The sequence below is a fragment of the Borostomias antarcticus genome, assembly GCF_949987555.1.
Source record: "Borostomias antarcticus genome assembly, chromosome: 10".
Classification (NCBI taxonomy): domain Eukaryota; kingdom Metazoa; phylum Chordata; class Actinopteri; order Stomiiformes; family Stomiidae; genus Borostomias; species Borostomias antarcticus.
This window is the reverse complement of record NC_140243.1, coordinates 12,715,378-12,726,467: the sequence shown is the minus strand read 5'-3', so window position 1 is coordinate 12,726,467 and position 11,090 is coordinate 12,715,378. Positions and strand designations below refer to the sequence as shown.

Genomic DNA, 11,090 nt, shown 5'->3' with positions numbered 1-11,090 from the left:
TTAACAGGCTCAATTAAATGTACAACAAAAATAAGGAATGGACTCGACGATGAAAATAGATTTCATTTCAAACCTTTATTTATTTATTTATATATTTCTACTCGTGAAGCACTGAGGTTTCCCTCATTTACACTGATGATGCGTTCACACAGATACACAAATAAAAAAAACAAATGCAGTATACAATAATAATTAAAAACAGTTACAGGTTGAAGTACGTAGGTCTAGAGCCATGGACTTAAACTCTGTGACTGATGGAAGGACCTCAAGTTTTAGACTGTTTTTAAGGTATTCCAAGTATCAGGAGCATCATGGAAAAAAGCAGCCCTTCCAAGTAAAGAATGCACTCGAGGGACCCTGAGAACAAGCCGATCATTTGATCCTGTCTGGTAGTTGAATAAAGAAAGAGAATTCAAATTTTTTTTGGGGGGGGGGGGGTAGAACTCTTCAATTATGAGAGAGAGAGGACCAGCGGTAGACGAGGGGTATCCATATCCCTTCATTCAGGAGGACGGGGGGGCAGGGGGTCTGAGACACGGGGGTCTGGGGGGGGGGGGGGCAGGGGAGGGGGGGGGGGGGGTGAGCGCCGGAGGGATGAATGAGGTATAAATATCTGAAGGAGGGTCACAGTGTGACAGCTTTATTGCATGTATCTGAAACAACATTTACATAAACAGTCTCTCTCTCTCGTCGTATGCTCTCTCCATCACCACCCCTCTCTCTCTATCTGTCACACTTCACCACCACCACCACCACCACCACCCCCCCCCCCCTCCTCCTCCTCCTCCTCCCGCCCTCCTCCAGTTCTCCTCGTGCCTCCGGGGTGTAGTGGCTTGAGCTTGGCGGCGGAGTGTGTGTGAGTGTGTGTCTGTGTGTGAGTGTGTGTGTGTGTGCGTGTGCGTGCGTGTGTGTGTGTGTGCGTGAGTGAGTGTGCGTGTGTGTGTGAGACTGTCAGTCACTGGAGAACACAGCGGAACCACGACGGCGTTCTGTCTGCCGCCCCCTGGGATGCGTAGCCTTCATCGTTATCATCATCACCACCGTCTACTGACGAGAGAAAAATTAGCCTAATTAATAATTAATCATTTAACGGAAGCTAATAATCTAACAAGATATAATGGTTAATATAATTGATAGTGGAGGAGATTTAAAGGGTAAAGACTAATTGTCCAACCAGAACCCTGTCTTCATTCCCAGTCCACCATGTGTAGTATGATGGAGTTAACAAAGGGTGACTGCTTTCAAATTCATATTTGCAGCTTGTACAAGTGTGTGTGTGTGTGTGTGTGTGTGTGTGTGTGTGTGTCCTCTGTGACCGTCCTCACCATCGCTATCCTCCTCATCCTCAGTGTCTTCTTCCGACTCCATCAAGGAAGCATCCAATCGGCTGTCTCGCCTTGCTGTGACGTCACCCCTGTGACATCATCACCACAAGTCAATGTCCTCATTCATTTGAGTTGGCGGAAATTGCATTGCCTCAAATCACCATGACAGCTACATGAAGCTATGAAGCCCATCCTTGGCAAAATATTCATGCACATTTTACAAAAGAGTCATTGATTTAGTGGAGGAGAGTCAGAAGGGTGAGTGTACCTCTGCTTGCCAGAGCTGGGGAGCTGCTCCCACACCATCAGGTCCCGCCCCCCCGTGACCCAGCGATGACCCCCGCTGCCCGTGAACCACGCCGCGAAGCACAGCATTCGGGGAGCATCCTCACAGGTCAGAGAGGTCAGGTATTTGCAGTGAGGCAGAGAGAACACTGAGAGAAAGAGGGGGTCAGTTAGAGAGAGCAGGTGTGGAACCACATTAACGAGCCAATGAACTCTACTCACAGTTCAGCGTGCTCTCTCCATTGGCCAAGTCATAGCATGAGCCAATCAGGATCCCCCCTGTCTGGTGGACACAATCTGTTACCCCAGCAGTGCTGATGTGATTGGCCAGTTTGGACACGGTGCCTGTTGGTTAGAGGGGGACACAGATAAACCAGGTGTCTCCCCCTCGCTCAGACTCTCTCTCTCTCTCTCTCTCGCTGGCGTCTCACCCGTCCTCCAGCTGAGGATCCTCAGGTGAGATCTCCCGTAGGCCAGGAAGACCCTGTCGCCACGGGGACTGAGGGTCAGACGGCCGCCTTGGCCCGTGCAGCCCGTTGCCGTGGCGTCCCAGTGATGTAACAGTCGCAGGGGGTCGCGCTCTGAGCACAGGCTTTCCCACACGGACACGCCCCCCTCGCCAGAGCCACAGAACACCAGCGGACCCTGGGACTGGATGACAGGGGAGAGCGTTGTCATGGAGATATATTTCTCTCTCTGTGTGTGCATGTACTGTATATGTGTGTGTGTGTGCGCTGGGTGAGTTTTAAATGGGTTGCTAGCTTTGCATGACAAACACAGAGAGAGTTGATTATGCTTAATGGTTTAATGTGTTTACCGTGTGTTTCTTGGTTGCAGGTTTATTTTAAACCTGAATGTGTAGCTTTCTCCTAGCCCCCCCCTCCCGGCCCCTCCCCCCACACACACACACACTTCAATACATTTCAATATCCTATTACAGACATCACAACAATACACACAAATATAATTTACAGTACTTTGTAACTGTGTTTTGAAAGGTGCTATAGAAATAGTTTATTATTATTATTATTATTGGTTTCCATTTGAATGAGATGAAAGAGAGACTGATGAGACTGAAGATTCCAAGTGAGTAAAAGAATCTCTGATGGTCTTCGCTGTAAAAAAGTTATCAATGGCAATTCCACAAAGAAAATGTGTCATCATGTATTCAGAGCCTGTTTCCCTTCATCTGCCAGCACAGAGACACGCCTCTGAGAAGATATCAGGACGGAGACACGCCTCTGAGAAGATATCAGGACAGAGACACGCCTCTGAGAAGATATCAGGACGGAGACACGCCTCTGAGAAGATATCAGGACAGAGACACGCCTCTGAGAAGATATCAGGACGGAGACACGCCTCTGAGAAGATATCAGGACAGAGACACGCCTCTGAGAAGATATCAGGACAGAGACACGCCTCTGAGAAGATATCAGGACGGAGACACGCCTCTGAGAAGATATCAGGACGGAGACACGCCTCTGAGAAGATATCAGGACAGAGACACGCCTCTGAGAAGATATCAGGACGGAGACACGCCTCTGAGAAGATATCAGGACAGAGACACGCCTCTGAGAAGATATCAGGAAAGAGACACGCCTCTGAGAAGATATCAGGAAAACAAACCAGTGAAAAAGTGTCTTTGAGCATCTCCCGTTTGGACAGCGAGCGAGACAATTGGCCGGAACCCACCTGTAGAGACGTGATGGCTTCCTGGTGAGCGTTGATTGATTGACAGTTGTCCAGAGACGGCCAAGTCCACGCCTGAACTTTGCCCCCATCTAGGGAGGGAAGCTGAGGTTAACGCTGCCGGACAGCTCCTGGCGGCCATTACCCGCGCTAACTGGACACACCTGAGTCCAGCTGCCTCGACTGTCTACTTCTATCCGTTTGAGTCACACAGGCAAAACACACACGGGCGGACACACACTTCACACATATGGTGAGTGCCAGCACACACAGTCAGGCACAGAAGAACACACACCAACACACAAGTAGGTACTCTCTCACTTGGTGAGTGCTAGCGCCCACACACACACACTCATGCCCACACACAAACACGCCCACACTCACACACACACCTGATCCAGTCACAATGCAGCCATGTTCCTCAGGAAGGAAGCACAGTGCCGTCACAGCGCTGAAGGTGTAGATGGATCTGACACACTGGCCTGGAGGGGAACACAGAGGAACACAGATAATTGGCAACTTTCTTACCACACACACACACACACACACACACACACACACACACACACACACACACACACACACACACACACACACACACACACACACACACACACACACACACACACACACACACACACACACACACACAGATACACACACAGGCTGGTGTGTGTGTCAGTGGTGAACTCACCTGTGCTTAAGGCCCAGATCCTCACACAGCAGTCGACTGCACCGCTCAAAATGAACCTCTCCTTCTCAGCTAGACACAGAGAAACCGCTGGAGAGAGAGAGAGAGAGAGAGAGAGAGAGAGAGAGGGAGAGAGAGGGGGGGAGAGGGGGGGGGGAGGGAGAGAGAGAGAGGGGGGGGGGGGAGGGAGGGAGAGAGAGAGGGGGAGGGAGAGAGAGAGACAGACAGACAAACAGAGAGAAAGAGGGAGAGGGGAAAGAGAGATACTAATGAAATTATGTTTTGCAGCAGCCTGATCATACTGCTCTTTCTCATGTCCGGTTATTCGTCTGACAAGCTGCTGTGTTCTCTGTGTTCTCCGTGTTCTCCGTATTCTCTGTGTTCTCCGAGTTCTCTGTGTTCTCCGAGTTCTCTGTGTTCTCTGAGTTCTCTGAGTTCTCTGAGTTCTCTGTGTTCTCTGTGTTCTCTGTGTTCTCCGTGTTCTCCGTGTTCTCTGTGTTCTCTGTGTTCTGTGTTCTCTGTGTTCCGTGTTCTGACCCGGGGCTGGAAGCGCCAGACTTCACACCACTGGGTCGGCAAAAAAAAGTGAGACAGAGAGCGTGGGAGGAGAGACAGAAAGGTCACGGGAGGTCAAGTGGAGGACGGACCCCTCCATCAGCTGCTGTGGGTAGAGCTCTCTCCTCAGAACGCGTCTCTCTCTGGGGTCAATCAAGCTAGTGAACTAATAGGATAATCACAGGAGCTGATTCCTCCCTTCATAGCGCACGCATGTGTGTAGTAAGAGTGAAGGAATGCTTGCGCTGTTGAGGAGGAGAGATGTGTAGCGTGTGTAGGAGTGTATTTGGTGTTTTGGAGTGTGTGAGAGAAGGACAGGGAGTGTGTGTGTAGGAGTGTATTTGGTGTTTGGAGTGTGTGAGAGAAAGACAGGGAGAGTGTGTGTAGGAGTGTATTTGGAGTGTGTGAGAGAAAGACAGAGTGAGTGAGTGAGTGAGTGAGTGAGTGAGTGAGTGAGTGAGTGAGTGAGTGTGTCTGAGTGTGAGTGAGTGAGTGAGTGAGTGAGTGAGTGAGTGAATGAGTGAGTGAGTGAGTGAGTGAGTGAGTGAGTGAGTGAGTGAGTGAGCGAGCGAGTGTGTGTGTGTGCGAGTGAATGTGTGTGTGTGTGTGTGTGTGTGTGCCTTACCTAGCCTCCTGCAGTAATCCGGGGGAGGGGCAGACAGACAGGTGACACCACCAGTGTGACCCCCAAGATTCCTCTGCTCTGTTGCCGTGGGGACGTGCCACACTTTTACTGTTGTGTCACGGCTGAGTGAGAGATGGAGGGATGGAGAGATGGAGAGATGGAGGGATGGAGGGATGGAGGGATGGAGAGATGGAGAGAGCGAGAGATGGAGAGAGTGAGAGGTGGAGAGATGGAGGGATGAAAAGACAGAGAGATGGAGAAATGATGAGATGGAGAGACAGAGAGAGGGAGAGAGAGAGCGAGAGATGGAGGGATGGAGAGAGGGAGGGATGGAGAGATGGAGAAAGCGAGAGATGGAGAGAGGGAGAAAGCGAGAGATGGAGAGAGGGAAGGATGGAGAGATGGAGAGAGCGAGAGATGGAGAGATGGAGAGAGGGAGGGATGAAGAGATGGAGAGATGGAGAGAGCGAGAGATGAAGAGATGGAGAGAGGGAGAGAGGGAGGGATGGAGAGAGGGAGGGATGGAGAGATGGAGAAAGCGAGAGACAGAAAAGGAGCGTCAGAGTGAAGGAGTGAGGGGAGTGTGAAGTGGTGGAGTGAGGGGAGTGTGAAGTGGTGAAGGAGTGAGGGGCGTGTGAAGTGGTGAAGGAGTGAGGGGAGTGTGAAGTGGTGAAGGAATGAGGGGAGTGTGAAGTGGTGGAGTGAGGGGAGTGTGAAGTGGTGAAGGAGTGAGGGGAGTGTGAAGTGGTGAAGGAGTGAGGGGAGTGTGAAGTGGTGAAGGAGTGAGGGGAGTGTGAAGTGGTGAAGGAGTGAGGGGAGTGTGAAGTGGTGAAGGAGTGAGGGGAGTGTGAAGTGGTGAAGGAGTGAGGGGAGTGTGAAGTGGTGAAGGAGTGAGGGGCGTGTGAAGTGGTGAAGGAGTGAGGGGAGTGTGAAGTGGTGAAGGAGTGAGGGGCGTGTGAAGTGGTGAAGGAGTGAGGGGAGTGTGAAGTGGTGAAGGAGTGAGGGGAGTGTGAAGTGGTGAAGGAGTGAGGGGAGTGTGAAGTGGTGAAGGAGTGAGGGGCGTGTGAAGTGGTGAAGGAGTGAGGGGAGTGTAAAGTGGTGAAGGAGTGAGGGGCGTGTGAAGTGGTGAAGGAGTGAGGGGAGTGTGAAGTGGTGAAGGAGTGAGGGGAGTGTGAAGTGGTGAAGGAGTGAGGGGCGTGTGAAGTGGTGAAGGAGTGGGTGAGAAAGAGAAGCAGGTGACAGAGTTCAACAGCCTCTCCAATCAGGAGAGAAGAGACAGCAGCACACAGACAGCAGCACGCCAGAGAGACCAACACACAGACAGCAGCACACCAGAGAGACAAACACACAGAAAAATAGACAGAGACACATAGAAACACAGAGAAACAGACAGAAACAGATAGACTGATGTATTATTTTTTAGATGTGTCATGTATATTCTCTCATACTGTACCTTCCTGAGATCACCAGGTTGTCAACAGCCATGACGCAGGTGACGATGTCACTGTGACCCTCCAGCAACCTCAATCGAAACTTGGCTTTTTCCCAGGATGCTTTGAGGGATCTGAATTTGGTGTCTGGGGAAACGTGGTAAACCACAATTAGCATTGTTGACTCATCACTTCTGTAACTGGATCAGTCAACTCCGGAGCAGGCAGCTGATGGTGTCTCGGGGACACAATGCATGAGCACATTCAGGTCATGTGTCCATCTTGCAGGACTAGGGTTGCAAATTTCAAGGAATTTCATGAATCGATAACTGTTAACCTTAACAAACGATAATCGATTAATTGATAAGAACGTCCCACGCTGGACTGCGCTTTGCTCGCTTCATTTTTTTTGTCGTCTTCCGCTGTGTCGTTGAAATTTCCCAGCATCCCAATTAGCCTTCACTACAGTCAGACCTTAAATCATGATTACATTTCACACAACTCCCGTTGATAACGTTCGTTCAAAAAAAAAAAAAAGCTAACACATCCACACTCTTATTAACATCCCTATGCAGGACAGATTAGAACTAGCGTCTGTTGAGCTGCCTGGATTCAACAACAGTTGAACAGTTACTGTGCCAGGACCCTTCTCCCATTCATGCATGTTGAAACAAATTACGTACCTATTGTTCATTTAAGAATGCTTTTGAAACAGAACCCTATGTACAAAGTATTATGCTCAGGCAGCATAGAAGTGCCCTTGCCAAGTTTAGATGTGGAGTCGCACCCTTAACCCTAGAAACCGGTCGATACACTAACACTCCAGTGGAGAGTCGTTTCTGTACACTATGCAACAGTGGCTCCATTGAATCAGAAGCACACGCCCTACTACACTGTGAACTTTACAAGGACATTCGCTCACATCTTTATATCTCCCTCTCAAAGCACTTTGAATTTTTTAATGACCTTGATGATTCAAATAAATTGTGTATAATTTTAGCCGGTAGACACTGTATCAACGAATGCGCCAAAGCCTGCCACCTCATCCTAAAAAGAAGAGTAGCTTTCATGAGTACGGGTCTATAAACTGACCCATTTCTATTCCTCTCTATTCATTTAGTCCCCATCCTCCTTTATACTGTATTTTGTATGTCGCCATACTGTATTGTATTCTCAATTGTTTCGTTGTATGTGTGTAGTACTATAATGTACGCTCTATTCTATTTTGATTTGTAATTATATTGTGTCTCACAACTCATTGTGAGTGGTCCTTAACTTTTTATTATTGCACTTTTGTACTAATGTGATGGAAATGTCTGTTAAGACATGACACAAAAATAAAGATTATCTATCTATCTATGCATGGGTATTTTCCCCATTTTGAGTATGCAGACGTGTGTGTGTGTGTGTGTGTGTGTGTGTTTCATGTAACCACAGTAGCATTGTCTCAGTCCAATCAAGCCCACCTCCCTCTGGTTCTGTGGGGCTTGTGTGTGCCTCCTTCTCCGGTCTGTCTGCTTCTCCCCCTGCTCCTGTCTGCTCCTGACTGCCTGCTGGCTGCGGCTCCTCCCCCTTGGGAATCTTGGTAGCTGGAGGCCTCTGTGATGGAAGGACCTCTGAGGCGTCCTCACTGCGCCAGAGCAAAAAAAAAAAAAAAAAGACCATATATATTATTAACACACACACGGAGCACTGTACATAAGTATGCACAAACGTGAACGCTTCAGGCCCAAACATACTATCCAGTCCTAGCACTGGAAAACAGGTTGTGCTGAGGTTTATCTGTGTCTGACAATATTATTGATGAAGGTATCTCATTTCCTTTTGCTATAACCAGGATGCCTCCAGGCTGCTGTTTGTTTATCTCTCGTATGGAGAATGGAACCTGCCCTACATGTATCTGTGACGTAGTTCAGAACCAGGAAACAAAAATGTATTGAAAGGAGAGTGTGTCTACGACGAGTACAGTATGTCAACAAAATTAGTTCAAAGGCTTTCAAAAAGAACATTCCTGCTTTTGAAGAGTGTAGATGTTCCTCTCTTCACTTCCCTCCCTCCCTCCACCTCTCCCTCCCTCCCTCCACCTCTCCCTTCCTCCTTCCACCTCTCCCTCACTTCCTTACACTTGTCTTTTCATCTTCTCTGTGTTTTCCTCCCTCTCAATCCCTGGAGTTAGCTGGGGGCCAGAAAGCTGCAGCAGCAGCTCAGCCAATCTGGACCGTAGCTCCGCCTTCCTGGAGAGCTGAGAGCAGGAGAGGAGAGGAGGAGGGAGGAGAGGAGATGAGGAGGGGAGTGGAGAGGGGAGGAGAGGAGTGGGGAGGAGAGGAGATAAGGAGAGGAGGAGAGAGGAGGGGAGATGAGGGGAGGAGTGGAGGGGAGGAGCTTGGTTAGCACAAGGGACCCAATATCTCTCTGGTTATTTACGTGTATGACCATGGAACCGAAGCCTCCCACGCATGGCTTATTGGTTGCAATGCTAGACCAACATTAACTTAATCTTTATAAAAAATGAGCACACTTTATGGATGAGGTTATTTTAATCTGTAGTCACTCTCTCATGGAACAAATGCCTCAGTCTGATATATTCCTTTATGAGAAAGATAGAAGTCACACTTTCTTGTGGAATGTAGATGAGCATAATACTCGAACAATTTCTAGTACTCTTATGAGTGTGGATAGAGCAGGAAATGTAGGTGCACATCGAACAATTCACTGCTCTTACGCAGTAGGTGTGTGTTCTCTGGTGCTTCTGACTGCCAAGAGAGGCGACTGTGTTTGATAATGAGACCGCGTTTGTTTGAGTGGATATGAGGGTGATCTGAGTAAGAGGTCCTACATCAAGGTCTCCACTCCTGGGAACCATTAGCAGTCATATTCAGGGAAACTATAGGCTACCTACGGGAATCATTTCTGGATTGTAGTGCGCTACCAGTATTGCATACAGCGCGTCCAGCTAATATTGAATGAACTGATGAAGGGGTTTGCTGTACCTTGAATCTTTCCTCTGGGGTGAGAATGATTTTGATCTCCAGATTCTCAATCTGTCTCAACTTCTTCTGTAGCTTCCTCAGCTCCCCCATCTGAAGCAGGGTACTGCCGTTTCCAGATCGGATAGCCCCTCACTGTGAAAGAGTGGACACTCCACTACATTCAATTTTTACGTAGTGTATCATCAAATACGAATGTGTATCGCTTTGGCTTGCTTGCAGCGACTTGTCAACGTGTTCTATATATATCTATGGTGTCAACGATAACTTGCCGGAAGTTGTCGAACGAACCACTTCGTCTGGTTCCTATCATGGATGTGGTTCCTACAAGGTACGCATCCTCCGGGCGACACCGTGTGGACCGATGAGGACAAATGCCATCCGCCCGTTAACAGTGCCAGTCTTGCACATGCCAACCACTGCCACCCACGCGCTGCCACCCATGAAAGAAATATGCGCCACACCAGCCCCTGAATCTGCTCTCGTGCTCTTTTCTGCTGGAATTTGTAGTCCTAAAACTCAGAATTTCGGGCGTTTAGGCTTGTCAGTCTTAGTCGATTTTTACTAAACGTCAAGCTAGGGTAGCTACAAACATGCAGTTTAGGATGTCTGCATGTTTACCTTAAATGTATTATTTGTCCGCTAAATATGATTCTCCACATCAAACAATTAGACCTCACTCTCCGGAAATGACATCAACACACGTTCACAGGCTTTTGTCTGTCGACCTTATTGGGCGGAAGTGGAGCCGCGCGCAGACAGGTCGGCCAGCTGCTTCACGAGAAAGAAAAAAATAGAAAAAAATAGCGAAGAGAAAAAACGCGGTGAATTAACATTCGGGCAGTTTTGGACACCGTTTCCGAACTGTCCCGGCTCACGGGAACTCCGGGGAGGGACACGGAGTCGTCAGCAGCGGTAAATACCACGGTTTACCTACTCGGTCACAGTATTTTTCTGCTAATTTGGGTGACTTCCTAGCCGCCTCTCTTCGTCTGGACAGCCGGAAGTCTCTGCGAGATTGGCTCACTCACACACAGGGGTTTTGGTTTTTTTCTCATCTGTTCGTTTTTTTTTTTTAATCCTTAGCTTTTTTTGCTTTTATTTTTTATTTTCCCGAGCATGGAGAGACACGCGCGAGAGCGACAGAGAGAGCTTTGCTCTCTAATAGTGTCTCGTATCACAGCGGCTCTTTCTGCGCGTAGCATTCAAGGAACAGAAATGGAGGCGAACACTTAGAGCACACCAAATTGTAAACAAATGGACATAGTATGTGCGTTATTTCTTCCAAGACCGTTACACATTCTCATAGTGTACCTTAATATGCCTATCGGCAACACAATCATACTGCGAAGAAATAAATGATGTTGAGATGACTCATTCATATTTAAGTCATAAATTGAAAATTGAAGATTGCTTCAATCTTGTAATGTAGCGAGCTAGCTAGCTGCCCAGTATCCTGCCCCGAGGCTGTATCTCCATGTTGCATGTTGCCCGTCACATTGC

At 48.5% G+C, this 11,090-nt stretch overlaps 2 protein-coding genes across 5 annotated transcripts in view; one reads left to right on the top strand and one right to left on the bottom strand.

The window, feature by feature from the left end:
* Nucleotides 1-810: 810 nt before the first annotated feature.
* On the bottom strand, nt 811-9,855 carry LOC311314000 (uncharacterized protein). 2 transcript variants are annotated; one of them, XM_084444272.1, is made up of 13 exons: nt 9,591-9,855; nt 8,724-8,842; nt 8,067-8,230; nt 6,624-6,747; nt 5,171-5,292; nt 3,994-4,080; nt 3,692-3,781; nt 3,303-3,391; nt 2,042-2,261; nt 1,833-1,955; nt 1,594-1,759; nt 1,326-1,414; nt 811-1,047 (listed from the first exon to the last, which is right to left on the bottom strand). In XM_084444272.1, exons 1-13 carry the CDS (start codon nt 9,678-9,680, stop codon nt 956-958), a joined length of 1,575 nt encoding a protein of 524 aa, XP_084300398.1. In that variant the 5' UTR covers nt 9,681-9,855; the 3' UTR covers nt 811-955. The 2 variants fall into 2 exon arrangements, with proteins under 2 accessions (XP_084300398.1, XP_084300399.1); XM_084444273.1 differs by having other exon boundaries at nt 811-1,044.
* A 350-nt stretch (nt 9,856-10,205) lies between these two features.
* The window catches only part of znf384b (zinc finger protein 384 b), a gene marked incomplete at its 3' end in the record, with an annotated part of 8,254 nt that continues 7,369 nt past the window's right edge, over nt 10,206-11,090 (top strand). For all 3 annotated transcript variants that reach the window (XM_084444271.1, XM_084444269.1, XM_084444270.1), the window contains exon 1: nt 10,206-10,502. The remainder of the gene's footprint in view (nt 10,503-11,090) is intronic.

What these genes read in the sequence shown, in the direction of transcription:
- LOC311314000 (XM_084444272.1), bottom strand. Translation starts at nt 9,680, where the DNA reads ATGGGGGAGCTGAGGAAGCTACAGAAGAAGTTGAGACAGATTGAGAAT. An exon ending in GGATTACTGCAGGAGGCTAG is followed by an intron (nt 4,081 to 5,170) that starts GTAAGGCACACA and finishes CTCTCTCTCCAG; the next exon opens with CGGTTTCTCTGTGTCTAGCT. An exon ending in CTGCATTGTGACTGGATCAG is followed by an intron (nt 3,392 to 3,691) that starts GTGTGTGTGTGA and finishes TTCCCTCCCTAG; the next exon opens with ATGGGGGCAAAGTTCAGGCG.